General features: G+C 39.1%; 1 protein-coding gene and 1 long non-coding RNA gene across 2 annotated transcripts in view; both read left to right on the forward strand.

Annotated features, from left to right (window-relative positions):
- Positions 1-512: 512 nt before the first annotated feature.
- LOC124516152 (uncharacterized) lies at positions 513-18680 on the forward strand. The gene is made up of 3 exons (XR_006962988.1): positions 513-611; positions 6525-6720; positions 18516-18680. It is a non-coding gene; the product is annotated as an uncharacterized LOC124516152 (long non-coding RNA).
- A 2502-nt stretch (positions 18681-21182) lies between these two features.
- MAP3K19 (mitogen-activated protein kinase kinase kinase 19) overlaps positions 21183-22082 on the forward strand; it is a 40625-nt gene continuing 39725 nt past the window's right edge. Inside the window, exon 1 of the mRNA XM_047085349.1 lies at positions 21183-21337. Within this exon, the coding sequence (XP_046941305.1) occupies positions 21240-21337 (98 nt within the window). The 5' untranslated portion in view covers positions 21183-21239. The remainder of the gene's footprint in view (positions 21338-22082) is intronic.

Below are 22082 nucleotides of genomic sequence, written 5' to 3' on the forward strand. Positions count from 1 at the left end.
TGGTGCTTTTTCAAATATGACTCTAAGAATGCAACCAGTTTGGGGTTAACCTGTTGGTTTCTCTCATGCTGCAATTTATATTCAGATTCAGAAAGGCATCCTTCTAGCACATTATGGCAATTACAAAGGTATGGTTTTCCTGGAGAAAATTTCATTGGATAAGATGATAACGGCAGTTGTGCCAACCATGGAAGGACACTAACATCCAACTCTTTTAAGCACTTAAATGGCAGCTTTGAAGTGTGTACAGTGCTTGTTTTCCTTCCTGGAGAAGATTGTCCTGCCTTCAATTCTCAAAGCTAAATGCACAGTGGATGGTTGCCTGGGTGACAGCCTGTAAACTAAGCAGTCTCTTTGCAGCTAACTGAAGGGTTTGTGCACACAGAATCAGCTTTAATTATTTTTTTAAGTACTTTGAGCTGTGCAACATTGGAAAATAATCAAAGATAAAAAAATCTATATCTATGCTGCTTTTAAATGGATCCCTCACTGAAGTGTTGGTTGACAGCTGCCCCAGAAATCTGCCACCAAAAATTAGGATGACGTGGACTGCTGTTTTTCTCCATCTTTCTTCAACTGTGTATCAGCTCCCACAGCAAAACACGACATAGGTAAGCCAAATCTCCTTTTCAGCCCACTTTAGGTAATGCCATATGTTGCAACATTTTTTCCTCCCCAAAGGTTGTCCCAGAGGAGGAACATCAGGTAAACTGATAGAGGAAACTGTCCTAATCTCAAATAATTATATCCTTAGAGTTGCCGTAATAAACTATCTTTCATTTTTCAAATATTGAGACAATCCTTTCTAATATTTAGGCGATCTAGATCACAAGCTAAACTGGTAAGGGGAAGAAAAGTATACAATACTTGGTTCGATTTAAATATACCTAGGGACAATCTTTTATTTTAGTTTAGTCACTTAAATACGTGATAACTTTACATGGTATAAATCTTCTTGTAAACATTCAGTATGATATATATGAGTCCTAGCCGTATTTTCTCAACGTGAAAGGAGATTCCTGTTGCTCTAAGTCTTAATTACATAAGATGTCAAATGAAACATAAGCAGGGTAATAAAATACTTTGTTTTACAAGTAGGTTCGATGTGGGGCTCGAACTCATGAACTAGGATGTCATGAGCTGATCTGAAGTCGGACATTTAACCAACTGAGCCACCTAGATGCCCCTAGTTTATTTCTTTTTAAAACATTTTTTAAATTCCAGGGGCACCTGGCTGGCTCAGTCGGTAGAACATACAACTCTTAAACTCAGGGTCAGGGGTTCAAGCCTCACATTGGTCATGGAGCCTACTTTTAAAAAATTTAATTCCAGTGTAGTTAAAATTACAGCCTTATATTAGTTTGGTTTAAATCTTAATGTTTGTTTTTTTATTGAAATAGTAAATACTACTTGTGAAATGCTCTCACTCAAAGGTTACATTAAAGAATTAAATCACAACTCTTAAACACTTATTGTCATTTCATTGCTAAGGGTAATAACTTTGGAAAGAAATTCCTTTGGGAATTTATTTCCACTTTATGAGTAAACTGGTGATATAAATATATATTTCTTGCCTAGTCATTATTTGAGTATCTGATTTTTAGCTTTACTGAAAGACAGGTTTTAATTACTCTTTATTTCTGAAGGTGTTTCTTTTACCTGTGATATTGCAAATACCGTTGCATTTTCCAAAATAAGTACATAAATTCATGCTTGAAGCTGTTTGCTGGGACAGATATGTATACTGATTTTAAATTTATCTATGGCCTAATTTCAAGTGTATCATTTGATCCTTCATCCCTTAGCAAAGTTCCCAGTACACTGCTTATTCAATGCTAATGTTAATGATGATTAAGTGACAGCAATCAACCAAATGTCTGCTTCCCTTAGAAGAACTTAAAGAGGGAGGAGAGGGTGGGTCATGGGTATTGAGGAGGGCACCTTTTGGGATGAGCACTGGGTGATGTATGGAAACCAATTTGACAATAAATTTCATATATTAAAAAAAAAAAAAGAACTTAAAGAAAATAGGCAGGCCCTACCAGTGAGAGTATAAATTGATACAGCTATTCTGGGGAATAATCTGGCAGTATTTAGTGAAATTAGGTATATTCGGCTCATTCACCTGAGGGAAACTTCTGCACAGTGTATAACATGGCCTGAACAAGTGTATTTCTGCAGTGCTGTTTATGGAGTGGGAAGTTGGAGGCAACTTCCATATCCATAACAAAGGGACGGGATAATAAAGTATGGTGGAAGCATACTATACAGCCATTAGAAGCAAACAACCAGAGGTGCATGTAAGTACAAGGTTAAAGCTTAAAAACAAAGCGTTAAGTTAAAAAGTAAGCAACAAGATCTATATATTACAATACATGCACACATACATAACAGCACCATATGCCTTTAAAGATATCTGCATGGGGCGCCTGGGTGACGCAGTCGGTTAAGCGTCCGACTTCAGCCAGGTCACCATCTCACGGTCCGTGAGTTCGAGCCCCGCCTTGGGCTCTGGGCTGATAGCTCAGAGCCTGGAGCCTGTTTCCGATTCTGTGTCTCCCTCTCTCTCTGCCCCTCGCCCGTTCATGCTCTGTCTCTCTCTGTCCCAAAAAAATAAATAAACGTTGAAAAAAAAATAAAGATATCTGCATGTCTGAGGCTTCTTGTGCACATTAGATTGGGTCTTGTGAGGCACAGGGGAGCGGGAAAGAAGATCAAAAGTGAAGAAAGAAAAAAATAAAATAAAACAAGAGGAAAGCTAGACCCAGCCCAGTACTGCTAATGGGTATGATTAACCCCAACCTTTCTAGCTAGGATCCAAACAAGGAGATGAAAATAGGCGTATTTTACAAATGTTCCCTTAAATGCCAGTTGCGTTAAGTCTTTTTGGGCACTAGCGCCCACACATCTCCCGTGTGATATCTCATTTTGCCAACGTCTGTGCTTCGTTTTCCTCATCTGTAAAATATGGATAATAATCCTTCTCTCCTGATGGTGTTGTTTGGAATAAAATAAACTATATATAAATTATTTAGAATAACATATGGCATGTACTCAGCATTCAATAAATGTTGGATATTACTGCTGTAATTATTATGTTATCATTATGTAATGGTACTTTGTTTTTTTTTAATGTATGAGATTTTATTGTCAAATTGGTTTCCATACAACACCCAGTGCTCATCCCAAAAGATGCCCTCTTCAATACCCATCACCCACCCTCCCCGCCCTCCCACCCCCATGTAATGGTACTTTGAAGAAAAGTAAGGAGAGACTTGAGGAATTGATTCTCTATTTCAGCTTATTCTCTATTAGAAATTTAGGGGGAAAGAATGGGTATTTATCCTAGGAAGTTTATGTCAAAAGGATTACATGGTAATGTTAAATACCAATAATAAAATAAAATGAATTGCAAGAAAGATTGTGGATTGGATTCTCATCACTGGGTCAATGTTTCCAGAAGTTGTCTAATGATAGAAATCACCTGAATGCTTGCACAAAGAAAGGTATACCCTGGAAATGGTAAAAATAATAATAATAATAATAATAATAACAACAAGTGGTTGCCAGGGGTTGAGGGACGGGGCAGGGGGTTGAATAGATAGAGCACAAAAGATTTCTAGGGGAAACTACTCTAAATAATATAAAGGTGGATACATATCATTATACATTTGTCCAAAGTCCTAGAGTGTACAGCACCAAGAGTGAGCCCTAAGAGTAAATTCTGAACTTTACATAATAATGATGTGTCAATGTAGGTTCATCAGTTGTCACAAATGGACCATTGTGGTGCTGGATGTTGATAATGGGGAGGCTGTGTATGTGTGGTGTCAAAGAGTATGTGGGAACTCTCTACCCTTTCGACTCAATTGTGTTGTGAACCTAAAACTGCTCCAAAAAATAAAGTCTATTTAAAATGAATCAATAGGAGCGCCTAGGTGGCTCAGTCCAACTTCCGCACAGGTCATGATCTCACCGTTTGTGAGCTCGAGCCCCACATCCGGCTCTCTGCTATCAGCATAGAGCCTGCTTTGGATCCTCTGTCCCCCTCTATGTCTGCCCCTCCCCTGCTCGTTCCCTCTCTCTGTCTCTCTCTCTCAAAAGTAAAAAACATTTTTTTAAAAAACCTGAGTCTATTAAAAAAAATAAATAAAACCAGTGTATTATTATTTTTTAAATTAAAACAAAGAATGCGGAGAGTCTCCAGCCTCAAACCATACATACTAAATCAAAAAGAACCTGGGGATCTTTATTCATAACAAAGGGACAGCATAATTCTTATGCTCAAGCTAGTTTAGGAAACTGCACTGAATTAAGGCCACATTTCTTTGATTCAAGGAAACGATATCCAATTTACCTTCTGGCTCTGTTGCTGACCTCATCGATTATCATTCTGTAAAAACAAATGCCCCCCTCCCCCAGCATCAGGTCTTCCCCAGTTGCTCAAACACTGCCTCTTGGACTCATTTTCATTTTTCATGGTCGATCAGTCACAAACCCTTTAAGCTTTACTTTCAATTTTTATTTTTGCCTTTCTATATCATAATAACCTTCCCAAAGTCCCACTGTTCCTAAAACACACTCCTTTTTTAAAAAATGTTTATTTCTGAGACAGAGAGAGACAGAGCATGAGTGGGGAGGGGCAGAGAGAGAGGGAGACACAGAATGTGAAGCAGGCTCCAGGCTCTGAGCTGTCAGCACAGAGCCTGATACGGGGCTTGAACCCACAAACCGTGAGATCATGACCTGAGCTGAAGTCAGTTGCTCAACTGACTAAGCCACCCAGGCACCCCATACAACACACTACTTAAAACTCTCTATGGGCTTCCCATCCTGGTTAGAAGTAGTATAAATTCCCATCTGGTCCACTTTCTCCTCATTGACCCTGGGTACTGGCCTTGTTCCTGCCCTTTCCCTCATCAAAACTGTCTTTTCCTCTTCTCTCCAGCTCTCCAAATATTATTGATACCTTTTTTCCCATGGAGTGCTTCAGCCATGTGGCCATCCCATTTCTCTGACATCATAAGATTCATTATTTATTGCTTGCTTTGACTCTTAACCATGCATTTTTTTCTCACATTTTGTCTTAACTACATTTAAAAAAAATTTTTTTTAATGTTTATTTTTGAGAGAGAGAGAGACAGAGTGCAAGCAGGGGTGGGACAGAGAGAGAGAGAGAGAGACACAGAATCCAAAGCAGGCTCCAGGCCCTGAGCTGTTAGCACAGAGCGTGATGCAGGGCTCATATTTATGAATCATGAGGTCATGACCTGAGCCAAAGTCGGAGGCTTAACCAACTGAGCCACCCAGGCACCCCATTGCTTTAACTATTTTATGTTATTTTTGATTGTGAATAGGTCAATGAAACACTGAAGGACATATAGTATCCTCTTAAACGAATGGATGAATTTATCAAATAGTACTATGTCTGGAGTCAAGTACATGTTCTCTTTGAAAAAAAAAAAGCTCTATGTAGTCTGGCCTATGAATTCTGAAGGCATTTGTGTATTTAGAACATTAAAGGCCAATTCTAGATATTTTCTTGCTTATTTTTGTTAACTTTTATCTACAAAGTTGTACTACGAAATGGGCTTTTTGTTCTCGTGCTTTCAACAAAATGCCAGTTCATTGCAAGTAAATTGCCCATTCAATGAAATAGCGTGTGTCTACATGCAGTGACTATGGTATTGGAAGCTGAAGTTGGAATATAGGGTCTGATACATGATTTTGTGCTGTTTCCAGAAGGTAACAGCAAAGAAGGTAATCTGGTGATTTCAAAAATTGCAGTCTAAGATATTCAATGATTTGGAAAACCAAAATGGGATGTTTAAAATAAGGACTTTCCTGGAAAATCTAGAACAGTGGCCACCATGCTCTTCAATGGCTCACACTGTATTAGAGTCATTGAGTATACAAAAGTGTAAGGCATGGAATGTCCCTGCTGCTGAGGAGTTTATAATATTGTTAGGAAAAAAGGACTTTCATAAAGAAAATAGTTACAGGGATTTTACTAATCAATGCTAGAGAAAATAAAATCCTGCAAGAATTTTCACCAAAGAATGTGCCAACTCTTTGTATATAGTATTTCAGATCTTCACCAACCATTTGAAGAGGGAATTGTCATTTCCATTTTAGTGATGAGGAAATTAAGTTTGGGGAAGTTGAATGACATGCTCAAGGTTACACAGTTGGGGATCTATGGATGAGGGATTGAAACCCAAATTCTTTCAGGCTCCAGAGCCTATGCTCTTTCCATTCTGGTGTAGATCCATTCTTTCTTCTCCTATACCACAGCAGATCTCACAAAGTGATGGTGAAAATTGTTATTTCTAATTTAAAACGTATGCAAAAAACCAAGGCTGGTGGGATTATTGAGTTTTCCTCTTTTTCAAAATTGTCTTTAAAACTGTTACAATATTTTATACATAAAAGAGGGAAAGAGGTGACACTAAAGATAGACTATGTTACATTTGAACCACCCATGCTTTGTTGACTCTCATTTAATTGTTTCTCTTCTTTGCCAGGCAAATTTATGGACTTAGCAAGATGAATAAAAATAAACTGATTCATGATTTCCTGGAAGTAGTTTCAAGGGGTGATGTGGAACTCATCTGTGACTATATTAGTAAAGTCCATTCCATCCTTGGAAACCTTAACTTTCAGCATCCAACGACTGGAAATACACCTCTCATTACTGCAGCAGAAGAAAATCTAACAGAGGTACCATGTGATGTCCTGGGCCCATGGGTAATCTTCTAAGCTAAAGATTCCAAGAATGAGATGTTTGTGAATAGCATAATCACTTACCTCCATGAAAGAATGCCTGAAGACAGGCTTCAAGGGGGATAGGAAAGGGCTTAGAATGAGGACACTAGGATGAATAAGACACATTTCACTCAGCACAGCAGGCTGATGCCTCTGTAATTTCTTGAGAGTCTAAATGCGTGTGAACCCTCAACCCTGCCTGGCCATCTCAATTAGCCTCTCTTTTCACTGTGTTCTTAGCTTTTTTTCTCTTCTGGCTCCTTCCTATTAACACTTTTTAAACAAATTATAAAATGTAGCATATATGCTAATATATATATGTATGCAAATATATATATGTACACAACATATATATATATATATATATATACACAATGTAGCATATATGCTAATATATATACATATATACAACTTAAACAAAATGACAGTAGCACCCAGGTACCTACCATCCAAGCCAAAAATTAGAACGTTGCCTTGCCTCAAAAGCCCTTTATGTGCTCCTCTTGAATTGTGTCCCCCACCCTTCATAATCGTTATCCTGAATTTTAGGGTAATCATTTCCTTAGTTTTGCCATCTCTGCTTATATTCCTAAATAATGCATAATGTACTTTTTCCTGTTTTTGAACTTTATAAAAACAAACTTATACTACATGTGTTCCTCTGTAACTTGCTCCTTCTCTTCATTATTTGTTCTTTTCTTAAAATGTAATTTATTGTCAAATTTGTTTCCATACAACACCCAGTGCTCATCCCACTTGTGTGCCCTTCTCCCTGTGCATCACCTACTTTCCCCTCTCCCCGACCCCCCCATCTACTCTTTGTTCTCGGTCTTTAAGAGTCTCTTATGGTTTGCCTCCCTCCCTCTCTGTAACTTTTTTTTCCCCCTTGCATTCCCCCATGGTCTTCTGTTAAGATGTGGTTTGTATGTACACTGAAATACTACTTGGCAATGAGAAAGAATGAAATCTTGCCATTTGCAGCAACGTGGATGGAACTGGAGGGTATTGTGCTAAGTGAAATAAACCAAGCAGAGAAAGACAGATACCATATGTTTTCACTCATATGTGGATCATTATTGGTTTTTGAGATTCACCCATTTTGAGACATGTAGTTATGGGTTTTCACTTTTACTGATATCTAGTATTCTATTTATGCCACAACTTATCTGTCTCTCCTACTTTGATGGACACATGTGTGCTGTCCATATTTATGTTATTACCGACAGTGATGCTACTTTCCATTAGAACTTAACATGCTTAGATATCTCCTTTTTGATGACATATAAACAAACACTGATCCCACATCGTCCTCTAATCACATCCTTTCCTCTCTCAGACCTCTTCATCTGCAGATCTATGTCAAGAACTATGAAAGATATAAGATTTTACTATACTTACAAGCTAACAGGTTAGCCTGCTCCAATTTCTTAGACCCTTGGCATAAGGAACAAAACTGGTTCAGAGACAAAGGGCAGTTTATTACTCATAACAATAACATTAGGCAGAGTATTATCAGTTTTGTATCATTTCCCTTGGTCCTGATTCCCACAGGATGGTAGGAAGAGGACCAGATGACCTCTGCTCAAACAGTAGGTTGGATTGTAGGGGAGGAACTCTAAATTTAGGGAACCCAAATCTCCTATAGTAAGGAGTAGTAAGCTACTCCTTGCTTGAGAGGGAGATATCTTCCAAGGCTGTTCACTATACAGCTTGAAAAGAGAGTCTGGGACAAAGGCAGTCAATGCCTCTGCTCATAAGACTTGTAGAAATGTGAGAGACCAAGGGAGACTTGTCTCCTAAAAATATCTACCCTTCATTTATACATTGTCTTGGTTTCTGGTGAATTTTCCCATGAGCACACCACTCTGACTAATCTGATCAACAGAGGCTGGAACCAAATCCATTAATTTGTCTCATACAACATTCAGTTAAAACTGCTATCAATAGAACTCCAAGGAGCAGAATGAGGCCATACTGTAGATTAGCATCAACCATGCAATCCATGGTCCTGAACACCACCAGCTGAACAAATCCCATAAACCAGATGATTTTTCTCCTTAAGTTTCTCTGTTGATCTTCTCACTTGGTCCAAGTCATCAACCCAAGTATAAAAGTCTGTATTAGCCATTGCACAGACTTCATCTTGGCCCACAAGGAGGAAGACTAGGGCAATTTTATCATTCATAACAACCCTGGCCAGTGTCTTGACTGATGACCTGAATGTCCTGCAGAGGTGAGGTGATATCATTGATAAGTTTAGGTAAAGGCAGGAACAAATTTTGTTCTACTTTTTCTAATTGGACATCTGTCTTAGGGATAATTGTCCACAGTTGCACATAAATGACAAGTCAGCTACCCCTCTGGGAAGCTCCCTCAAGTAACCTGGCAGCATCATTTTGGGGAGAGCTCTGAAGTCATCTGAAGCTACATCATCTACTGATGGTATTTACTTAAAGATTTGAAGGTCTCTTATGACCACCCCTAAAGCGTAAGTCATCATGTTTTCAGGAGGCATGTAAGTTAATGCCAGGTTTCTCTACAAAAAATATAATCCTGGGGTATCCCTTGGGGACAAAAAGGTGTGCTTATAATTGTTGGGCCCCTCTGAGTGGGACCTACATTAGTCAAGGGGCACAGGTTGACAATGTCTCCCTGTGATCTCTCAACTGGCTGGTAGATCTTAGGATTCCCAATTCAACCTGAATAATGGAGTCTGGCTCTTGATTTAGGAGAATTATCAGTCCTATTTGTCCCTGCCAACAGCCAGGCAGCATTCATGCACCCTACAGAATGAGGAGTGGTGGCTGCAGGGATGGTAGTGGGAAGAAATCTGGAGGTGTAGACAAGTGTTTTTTAGATGGAAAGTGCAAGAGGTAAAGCTGTTGGCTGCAGTTAGTAATAGATTTCCTGGTAAGGCTAAGGAAATTGGCAATCATGTCATGAACATGGATGTTTGGCAAGGGATAGAAGACCTAGTAGTCAGTTACTTTTAAGTTGCTTTGAATGATTTGGGAGAGACACACCAGGACATTTTCTTTCATGAGGGAAATTCCCAGGGTCGTTCTAAAGAGCAAAGGTCATCAATGTCCCTCCCTTCCCTATACTTCATGGGACTGAAGATGTTCTCTTTTTAGGTACCAGGGTCATTGCTTTCCCTCAACCACCACAAAGAGTGCGTATCCCATTTCAATGGCTGCAACTTCACCCCTGTGTCTGAAACAGAGTTCTCTACTTTGTGCCCAGTCTGTATTGATGGCTGTGTTGCCGTGTCTAATAAGATGATGGGTTCAGGCAGCAATGGAGGCAATCTGGGTTGTGCAGGATCGTTCAGTAGTTTTATTCCGGTCTATCTCATCAGAGAATGGATCCTTGCGTTGGGGTTCTACATGAGTTGACCCAGACAATTTATTTCCATAGGTCATGTCCCTAAAGAAAAGTATCTTGTTTTGTTTAGTTTAGTTTAAATGTTTATTTATTTGTTTTGAGAGAGAGTGAGAAAGAGTGGGGGAAGGGCAGACAGAGATGAAGAGGGAGAATCCATGCTCAGCATGGAGCCCATTACAGGGTTGGATCCCACAACCTAAGATCATGACCTGAGCCAATATCAAGAATCAGACACTTAACTGACTGAGCCACCCAGGTGCTCCAAGAGAAGTGTTTTTAATCTGCCAGTCTGGAATTTTCTTAGTGGTAGACCCAAGAGCTAGACCATTAGCAGCAGCCCAAGAATCCATAAAAATATAACAAGGTTCATCAAGGGGAGTATTGGTCAGAGCTTGAGAACAGCCTCAAGTTCTACCCATTGAGTGGAACAACATGTCCATTGTCAACTCTGTATAGCTGGCACTGAGGCCAAACAGCTGCAATAGTCCAGCGCACACCATCAGATTTCATCTTGGCTAAACCATTAGTGACATACACCCAGGCACCAAGGGAAATCCTTGTGAAGGAAAGTACCCGTAAGGCAGCAGTTTTGCTTCAGGTGGTGGCATGGGGGTTAAAATTTCCAGCAAAGGGAAAGATACCATTTTTTTTCATGTAAATCAGAGATGCCAATGTGCCCAGACTGGTTGCATTTTTAAATACACCATTTCCACTTGACAAACAAGGCTTGTTGGGCTTTTCCTACCTTGTTATTCATTGAGTTCTAGTTGACTCACCCCCAAAATGGAAATATTGCACTTGAGAGCCATAAGATCTCCTTGGATTAGGCATTCAGTTTTGACAAGAACCCACTAGCAAGCTAATATCTGCCTTTTAAAATGTATTTATTTATTTTTTTAAGGAATCCCTCACCCAGTGTGGGGCTCAAACTCATAGCCCTGAGATCAAGCATTGCATGCTTAACCAGCTGAGCCAGTCAGGCACCCCTAATGTCTTCTTTTTAAAAGTGATGTATCTAATAGACATGCCAAAGAGGCAACAAGTCCAAATCCCCAAGAAGTACCTCCAGATAGAGGCTGCCTCCCTTTGCCAGAAGCTCCCCAATTGGCAAAATTACCAGTCATAGACTGAAAAGGGTCAGGAACTCTGAAGATACCAGCACTTCTCTACATACTAGCTCATCACAATCAGAAGAATCCTCTTGACACTTAATGGAATTAGGGAGTATACATGTATAACACATTAATTCCCATTACATATTCAGATGGAAGCCACAGCTATAATCCACTGAATTGGCCCAAGGGGCCCCGCCCACAGAATTATTTTAGCTTTCCTTACCTACTGCAAACTTTGCTCAAACCCCATTAACTGAGTTCAGGCACCCACTTTTCCCAAGGGACTAGGCAGGATGGTGACTTGGGAATCTGCATCTAAGAGACCCATAAAAGTTTGAGTCTCTCCTTTCCCACTGTTCATCAACATAGTCATGTCAGTGGCTATAGCCTTCAGGCCCCTTTGAAGACTGGGTATCCTTGGCCCCACTTATAATGATCTTTATCTTTAAAGCAGTTGAGGTTGAGGTACAGGGGGAGGGAGGGATTAGGAACATGGTGAAAGAGAATGGCTCCAGACCAATAAGCAAAGCATATTTATTTTTGGTTTCCAGAAGCATTGAGGCTTCTTCTTGTTCAACAAAATGAACTTATAATGTTTTTGGTCCATACAACGCACTCTATCAGGTGGCAAGGTCATTATTACTGACACCATCGATTTCAGCCTCAGGGATCCCTTGACTCAGTGGCCATAGGCACATTACTTTCTTACTGGAGCTTCAGGGTTTGCACCCTTTGGTTGACTCAGGCTGGATTTTCATAGCAGGGCCTTTTTTTTTTTTTTTTTTTTTTTTTTTTTAAGGATTCTACCTTAATCTGAATCATTTGATAATCCTTTGTCATGATAACATCTTTAAGTGTTTACCTGGTTTTAACATAAGGAATAGGAGAGTTTTCCAGGGCAGTGGGGTTAATTACAAAAATTTGCTAGTGAGGCACCTGGGTGGCTCAGTTGGTTGAGCATCAAACTTTGGCTCAGGTCATGATCTCTCATTTCATGAGTTTGAGCCCTGCATCTGTCTCGCTGCTGTCAGCTCAGAGTCCACTTTAGATTTTCTATTTCCCTCTCTCTCTGCCTCTCCCCTACTCCTTCTCTTTCTCTCTCTCTCAAGAATAAATAAGCCTTAAATTTAAAAAAAAAGGAAATAAAAAAAGAAAAGAAAAAGAACTTTACTTAAAAAAATTTGTTAGATTTCTTTGTGTCATTTTCTGTCTTACCATTGGGTCATCTTCAACAGTATTATAATCCAATCCAGGGCATAAGAACCTGAACACTAGTTCTGTGGTTTATCATGGGAATTCGTCCGCTCAAGGAAATCTCCCCAGGAGGTCTAAAGCTCCCTTACAGTGGCTGAAACCCACTGCAAAAAATTCTGAGACCTCACTATCATCATTAAATGGATCTAAGGTTGTCAGCAGGAAGGACTGAGCTGTTAAGATAATGAATATCACTCTTCCTTAACAAGCATAATGCATCTTACTACCCATATCCCAAATGAATGAGCCAAAGTTCCAAGTTTGCCTGGTTTTTGCCCATATCAGTCATGAATTTTCCTTCTTTCCAGCCCAGAAAAGATATGCATCTCTGTAACTGTTGTCTGAAAGGAAGTAGAACCTTCTGCCCACCCAGGACAAATCTTAGTATTATTTGTTATAGTGGCATGGTCGTGAGGCTGACTGCCAGATTGGTGAGGAAGATAACACCCATAGAAAAATCATCAAAAACCAGGAAGCAGTTGTTTTTGAACTTATTTCCTGGCACTTAGCCTTTAACTGCCTCCCAATTCCTTAAACAGGCATTAATAGTCAATAAAATGGAGGATCATTTATTACCTAATTGACCATACAATTTGGTCAATGTATTTGCTACCACTTTCCATGAACTTTCTTTAAATCTCATAAATTACCCCCCACGAAGCCCTCGTTCTTCTTCTGTCATTCCTATCTCTTTCAGAATCATCTCATTTTTTTGCAAAAATTAGGAACTGTGAAGTGTCTGAGATTTTTCCTTACTTGCTACCTAATAAGTTAGCCTACCACAGTTCCAGAGTCTGGCAGAAGACATGAGACTCCTGGGTCAGAAAAATGATAGTTTACTATTCACAATAGTAATGATAGTAGTATCAGCATTTGCTTCAGTTCTCTGAACCCCAGTTTCTACAGGGCAGTATGAAGAGGTGATACCTGTACATACAATGGGTTGAATTATAAGAGAGGAAACCTGAGCTTAGGAAACCTAGGAAAGTAAGCATGTTTTCCCAATGCTCCAGGAAGAGACATTATCTCTACCTTGCAAAGTCACTCACTATACAAACATCTTTGAAAACATAGTCTAGGGGCACCTGGGTGGCTCAGTCAGTTGGATGTCCGACTTTGGCTCAGGTAATGATCTCATGGTTCGTGAGTTCAAGCCCTGCATCAGGCTCTCCACTCTTAGCACAGAGCCTGCTTCAGATCCTCTGTCTCCCTCTTTCTCTGCCCCTCCCCCGCTCACTCTCTCAGAAATAAATAAAAATTAAAATTTTTTTTTTAAATATGGCCTAGAGCAAAGGCAGTCAATGCCTCTCTTCACAAGACCTACAAAAACACAAGTTCACGGAGTTTCTGGAGAATTGTTTTTCTTTTTCTCTCTCTTTTTTTAATGTTTATTTATTTTTGAGAGAGAGAGAGAGAGCGGGAGAAGGGGAGGGGCAGAGAGCGAGGGAGACACAGAATTCGAAGCAGGCTCCAGGCTCTGAGCTGTCAGCACAGAGCCCCACGTGGGGCTTAAACCCACAAACTGTGAGATTATGACCTGAGCCCAAGTCGGATGCTTAACCGACTGAGCCACCCAGGCACCCCAATTCTTCTTTTAATGTTTATTTATTTTGAGAGAGAGAGAGGGAGAGAGAAAGAATCCCAAGCAGGCTCCACACTGTCAGCACAGAGGCGGACATGGGGCTGTCTCACAAACTGAGAGATCATGACCTGAGCTGAAATCTAGAATCAGACACTTAATCTACTGAGCCACACATGTGCCCTTGGAGAATTCTCTTTCAACAGCCCCTATAAAGAGTGCTCCTTTGGTTGATTCTCACTGCCTCCACTTTCTCACCTCTTAAGACTACTGCAGTCTGGCATTGTTCCCCTACTACTCCACTGAAACTGCTCTTGCCAACATGCCCTATAATGTCCTTTGTTACCTATCAGATCTTAGCGACTTTAAACACCAATTTTTCATGAAATGCTTTCTTCCATTAGCTTCTTCCTGTATTTTCACCTCACCTCCCAGGCAGTATCTCTCTAGTCTCATTATGGATTCTTTTTTTTTTTCCATCCATTAAATATTGGTGTTGCCTAATATTGTGGGGATAGCTCTTAGTTCTGTACCTCAGCCCACAACTCTCACCTGAATTCCTCTGTGTGTGTGTATAGTATATACACACTGTATACATAGACATATACATATATGATCTAGATCTAGATCTGTGTGTGTATATATATGGTATATTGAACTTCCAACCATATATCTCCATTTACATGTCATGTCAAAGACCTCAAACACAGTGTGTCCTCATTGTCTTCTTTGTCTTTATCCCCAAATCTAATTCTTCTGAGGAGTGCCAGCATCAGTGCTTTCCATTTTATTAAATAGCATCACCATCTATTTATCTTAAATTGTTCATTCACTCATTCCTTAAACATTTATTCATGTGATAAGATCTCCTGCAATGTTGGACTTACATTCTACTGAAGGTGAAACACAACAAATAAGGAAACAAAAAGCGCTTAGTTAAATTACAAATTACTCTTAGTTCCTTAAAGTAACCAGTAGAGTGAATCATCTTTTGATAAGGTGGCTAGGAAAATCCCCACTGAGGTGGTTACATTTATGCTAAGTAAAATAATGATGAATGATGACATTTGAAGAGCAGTTGGGGGAGAGAGAATAACAGAGATAACCCTTTTGGTTAGGAAGAAGCTTGCATATTAAGGCAAAAATGTGACTAGAACTTGCAGAGGAAGGAGGAAGAGTGGCATAAGATGAGGCTGGAAAGAAAGGCCAGGCACAGATCCTGCAGGGCCACAAAGGCATGCAGAGGGATTTTTAAAAACTGCTTTATTGAGATATAATTCACATATCATACAATTCACCCATTTAAAGTGTGGAATCCATTGGTTTTTACTATAATCACATTAATGTGCAATCATCTCCACAGTCAATTTTAAAACATTTTCATCGGGGCGCCTGGGTGGCGCAGTCGGTTAAGCGTCCGACTTCAGCCAGGTCACGATCTCGCGCTCCGTGAGTTCGAGCCCCGCATCAGGCTCTGGGCTGATGGCTCGGAGCCTGGAGCCTGCTTCCGATTCTGTGTCTCCCTCTCTCTCTGCCCCTCCCCCGTTCATGCTCTGTCTCTCTCTGTCCCCCAAAAAAAAAAAAAAAACAAAAAAAAAACGTTGAGAAAAAAAAAAATTTTTCATCATCCCCAAAAGAACTCTACACCTCCCTGCCCCCCCAAAAAGAAGCCCTGTCCCTTCAGCTATCACTTTCTATCTTTCCTCCCTTTCCCTGCTATAGCCCTTAAGCAACTACTAATCTACTTTCTGTCTCTGTAGATTTTCCTATTCTGGACTTTTATATAAACAGAATCATATATGTGATCTTTTGTGATTGCTTCTTTTACTTAGCATACTGTTTTCAAGGTTCATGTTGCAGCATGCATCAGTATTTCATTCCTTTTTATAGCTGAATAATATTCTATTATATGGGTATACTATATTTTATTTATTCATTTGTCCATTGATGGAAATTTGGGTTGTTTCCATGTTTTGGTTACTATGAATAATGCTGCCATAAACATTTGCATACAGATTTTAAAGTGATCATATATTTTAATTTCCCTTTCATTCCACTCCTAGAATTCCTAGAAGTGGACTTACTGAATCATATGGAAACTGTATGTTTAATCATTTGAGGAAATCCCAGAATGCTTTTTAAAAAGTTTTTTAAATACTTATTTTTGAGAGAGAGAGGGAGAGGGTGAGAGAGAGAGAAAGAGGGAGGGTGAGGGGCAAAGAAAGAGAGAGGGAGACAAGAATCTGAAGCAGGCTCCAGGCTCCATGCTTTCAGCACAGACCCCAACGCAGGGCTCGAACCCCCAAACCGCAAGATCGTGACCTGAACCAAAGTTAGACACTTAACCAACTGAGCCACCCAGGTGTCCCCAGAATGTTTTTTAAAGTGGCTGTACCATTTACAGCAGTGTATATGTGTTCTCATTTCTTCACATCCTCGTAACACTTACAGTTATCTAACTTTTTTATTCTGTCCATTGTAATGAGTTTCAGACAAAGGCATTTGGAAATGGAGAGACTTATTAGAAGGTCATTGCATTGTTTCAGGCAACAGATCGTGGTGCCCCTGTCTGCAGTGACAGTAGGAAAGATAGACAAAAATGGACTGAAGTAAAACACCTGAGAGTTATCTTGATTTCTGACTCACCATCAACACCAACATCTAATTAGCCCTACCTCCTAAGTGTTCATGGATTATACCCTCAGTCACTCCATTTCTACTGACTGATTCAGTAGAATCAATCTATTTCCCTGATTCAGTAGCCATTTTCTCTCCATGAAGCTACTGTAGCAATCTCATTGGTCTCCCAACTTCTACCCTTCTCCACAGTAATTTTTTTGAAATGCTGATCTCATCATGTCATCTCTCTGTTTAAAATCTTTCACTGGAGATACAACTATATTCCTGAATGTAGTTGGTAAAGCCTTTTAGGATTTAGCTACTGTTGACCTCTCCATCACATTTCCTTACCCTCCTTCCCCCATCCTGAGCTCCAGCTATGCCTAATTCCTTCCAGAGCTTTAAATGTTATTTGTTCTTTTGCCCTCTGTATTAGTCATCTTGGGCTGTCCATAGCAAACATACCATAGCTGAGTAGCTTAAACAATGGAAATTAGGTGTTTTTTTTTTTTTTTTAAGTAGGCTTCATACCTGGCATGGAGCCCAACATGGGGCTTGAACTTACAACCTGGAGGGAGATCAAGAGTTAGATGCTTAACTGACTGAGCCAGTCAGTTGACTGCGGAACCTTAGTTCCACAATAGAAATTATTTTTTTCATAGTTCTGGTAACTGGGAAGTCCAATATCAAGATTCTGGCCAATTTGGTTTCTAGTGAGAACTTTTTTGCTGACTTGTAGAAGGCTACCTTCTCTCTGTGTCCTCACTTGGCAGAGAGAGAGAGAGAACAAGTTCTCTTGTGTGACACTAATCCTATCAGATCAGGGCCCCATCTTTACAATCTCATTTAACCTTAATTACTTCCCAGAGGCCCCCTCTCCAAATACAGTCACATTGGAGGTTAAGGCTTCAACATATGAATTTTGAGGAGAAATAATTCAGTCCATAGCATCCACAGTACTTTGTTTATCCTATATCCTTTGCTTGAAGCAATCTTTCCCCCAGTCTTTGCCTGGTTAACTGCATCTCTGATCCCTTGGTTCTCAGCTTAGACATAATTTTCTCCAAGAAGTCTTCTTGGACTTAAACTGTCCAAGACAGCTTAATACACTTCTTCTAAGTACACCCTCAGCCTTCTATATTTACCCTATCAATGCATTAACACACTGTGTTGCAATTGTCTTTTTATCTGTCTTTTTTCCTCACTAGTTTGTAAATGCCTTCAAGGCTGGTCCCTGCCTTCTTCATTGTTGAAGTCTCAGCACCAAGGACAGTTCTTGACCAATGCTAATCACTCAATCCTATTTGTTGAATAAATTATGCATTCAATATTTTGAATAGCATTTATTTGCTCCCTAGAAATGCTTGTGGAAATACTTACAACATTCAAGGATCTATGTCTAAACTTAGGGGTTTTATATTCCAAATTGTAGGTGATACTAGTAGGACTTTGATGCTTTCTGTGGGTTTAACATAAAATACTCACAGACGTCTAGTTTTAAGACAAAGATAGTATCCCTAAAGGTTACCTGGCTGCCTTAGCTGGTAAAGAATGTGACTCTTGATCTCAAGGTTGTAAAGATTGAGCCCCACATTGGTTATACAGGTTATTTAAAAATAAAATCTTTAAAAAAAAAGGCAAATAGCAGTCAGCTGCATCAAAATCAATTCTTCATTTTTATGCTCCTCTTATTCTGTTTTTCTGTATCATGAATCAAAGTCATGTCTAAGTTTTCTGCATAGCCCTGAAGATACTTTTTGCACTCAAAGATGCTACATAAGAATGTTGTGCTGTTGCAGGTTGTTGAATTTCTTCTGGAAAAGGGAGCAGATATCACCCTTTGTAATTACCGCAATCAAACTGCGGTTCATGTGGCTAATTGCCACATCCAAAGACAACTCTTGGCTATCAATGGAATCCAGGCTCCCCAAATGCAACTTCTACAAACTTCATGGCAAGGTGATCTTGAACAACTTCAACACTTGCTGGTCAGTTATATTGATGTTTGCTTCTGCCTTTGTGTAGGTAGGTGGGTGGGTAAGTGATATGAAAGGCATAGACTACATATGACTCATTTTAAAGAAAAATGAGTTCTTTTCAAATGCAGTCCCAGAAAGTTTCAGGCAGAAAATAGAAAGAAACAAGATCAAATAGGACATTGGGGTAGAAAACAGGATAATAAAAGAACACAACAGCAGGCTATTTCTACCTTCCTCCAGCTGGATGCTAGAAGAAGTCACATAGCACCCATGGGAAATAATATGCTCCCAGGATGCCCCCCAGAGAACTGCTGTCAACTTGCTCAGAGGAGTTCCCTTGACATCATTGCCTATTGTACAATTGCTGTTTAGATCCCTTTGGACCAGCTGCACTTATTATCTTTAGCCTGAAAAGGGAATCAGAGAGCTTATGCTTTGCATAATATTTAGTTGTAACTAAAGGAGTTAAAAGGATATGTTTTTAAAATGCCTTCTTCCCAAGTTATTGATTTTCTTATTTAGATTTTCTACCCATAGATACTCTTTCCTGAAGTAACTTACAAAACCATATGCATAACCAAGGACTCTAATTGTTGGTGACCAGCAACTGTCTATTCTTGGTATTTACCTTCAGAGATACTGTCAGATCACATGACCTTCCAACTGAAAGAAAATCAATTGCTGCTAGGAAACAGTTTCTTCCATTCCCTTATGGTCAAGACACAAACAGATAAAGAAAAAGTGAACAATATTCTGGTCACCTAGAGTTCAAGGGGATCTACAACAAAATCCAAAGAACTCCTTGAATACTTTTGTTGTACTAAACAAGTCTAAAATTGCCGTAAACCATGACTAAAGTTTAGAAATTTTTTAGGAGTGCCTGGGTGGCTCAGTCAGTTAAGCGTCTGACTTCAACTCAGGTCATGATCTCATGGCTCATGAATTTGAGCCCCGCATTGGGCTCTGTGCTGACAGCTCAGAGCCTGGAGCCTGCTTCAGATTCGATATCTCCTTCTGTCTCTTCCCCTCACACTCTGTCTCTGTCTCTCAAAAATAAATGAACATTGAAAAAAAATTTTTTTAAGAAATTTTTTGAAAGACAATAAATTTTATTTTAATGGTATTCATAATGGTTGTTATAATCCAATATCTGTTTTCATAACCACATTTTCATCCATAAAGATTAGCAGCCACATTTTAAGAAACTGGTGTCTGTACCTGAATCCAAAGTTTAATAAGCAGGTGCTGAATTAATGTGCTATTGCAAGACTACTCTCAGTTCAAACCTTTCGTGTTGGTGCTAGCTAATAATAAACAGTGATATAAGAGGTCACTTCTTTTCAGAGACTGAAAAAAAATTAATTAATTCCCATAGCACCCCTCTGAGGTAATATCATTATCTCTAGTTTGTCCCTAGAGAAACTGAGGTAGAAACACAAGACTATACTGACATGGCATAAAGTGAAATAGAGATGGAAAGTAGCAAATTATTTTGGTAAATAAAATAAACAATTTGGATAATTTGGCCTTACAGTGGTTTTTCAGTTCTGAATTATCCAAATTAAATTTTACTTTCATTAAAACAACGAATATCATCTGTATATCCACCTGCATTTGACTATATGTGTATATATATATATATATATGTGTGTGTGTGTGTGTGTGTGTGTATACATACATACATACATACACACACACACACACACACACACACTCCTGCCTTATTTTTGTAACTCATTCATTCATTCCAGAAATGATTACTGAGCATGTGTCAAACACTCTGCTCAGTGCTTTTCATATTCTATCACCAATCATCAAAACAACCCCACAAAGAAGACATTGTTATTCCTACTCTAGAGCTGAGGACTCTGAAGGTCAGTGAGTAGGATTGCTGGATTTTACAAACAAACATACAGGACACGTGGTTAAATTTGAATTTCAGATAAATACCAAATAAATTTTTTAGTATTACTATGCCGCCAGTGAAAATTATTGTTTAACTGGATATCCTTTATTTTAACAGGGTGATCTTGTCAAGTGCCCTTGATATAATCCTATCAGGGAGGTTAAATAATCAGCTTAAGGAGGTAAAATTCAAACCCGGGTCTGTCTCTCAGGCCTGTGTTCTTTGAATTCATCAGCTCCTCATCAATATAGATATTGAGAAAGAATGTGTTGAAGCTGGGGTGACTGGATGGCTCAGTCAGTTAAGCATCTGACTCTTGATCTTGGCTCAGGTCATGATCTCATGCTTTGTGAGCCAGAGCCCCATATCAGGCTCTGTGATGACAGCATGGAGCCTGCTTGGGATTCTGTCTTTTGCTCTCTCTCCCCTTCCCCCACCTCAAAAATAAATAAATAAACTTAAAACAACAACAGAAAAAGAATGTGTTGAAGTTAAAATGAGAATTTGGCTAAGCAAGGAAAATGCAAAGATTAGTATAAATAGTAAAAACATAATAAAAATAAAGTTTCATGTTTTCAAAGGCATCTGAAGAGTTCCTGGATATAAATTTCCCAAACCAACATGGCTTGACCCCTCTGATGCTGGCTGTGAGGGATGTGGATCTGTTTGAGAGTCTTGATATGTTAACAGTCTACAGACCTGTGGAGGTTCTGTCTGAGCTCCTCAGGCATCATGCGTGAGTATGAGTGGTCAGTTGGCACCAGTGGAAGAGAGTCTATGTCATTGTTATTGTCAGAAGTCACTTGTAAACTTAGAGACATACAACTCTGGACCTCAGGGTTGTTAAGTTCAAGCCCCACATTGGGTGTAGAAATTGCTTCATAATAAAATCTTTAAAAATTTTTATATATCGAATGCAAATTCATGTTCATAAAAGGGACTTCAGCAGTTGCAAAGTAATGTGCAAATGTTAGATGTTGCTATCTATTATTTTTATGATATTGACTATTTGTTTTATTTGTGTAAATACTCTTTTGGTACTTATGAAGAATATCAAATAATAACTCTTCTTTTTTTTTTTTAGAATGTCAGATAATCCTTGAGTATGTAGCTCCTTACCCCCAACATGTTACTAATTATTTCAGAAAGCATTGTCAATTATCAAAAGCAATTTATAATACTGATTTCTAATTATCTAAAAATTACTGTATGCCAGCATGTTCTTTTAGGGGAAGGGGAAGTAAATAATTGACTTTTAAAAAAAATCAGTAGGTTAATAAGCAGTTTTTCATGTTAGAATTGCAGTTTCCTAATGCTGTTACCTAGATATCTTATCATCCAATAAGAACAGATGGGCAGCTCTTTCTCAGAATTTCATATGAATTTTGTTTTGGAAAGAAAAAAAAAAGTAGAAGGGAGCTTCAAGAACAAAAGCATAGTCAAGAACACGAGCTATTGTAAAAGGACCAGTTACTATAATA

Source organism: Lynx rufus, unplaced genomic scaffold (assembly GCF_022079265.1).
Source record: "Lynx rufus isolate CCGP_SWC_20201006 ecotype Redwood Valley unplaced genomic scaffold, mLynRuf1.p SCAF_2, whole genome shotgun sequence".
NCBI lineage: Eukaryota > Metazoa > Chordata > Mammalia > Carnivora > Felidae > Lynx > Lynx rufus.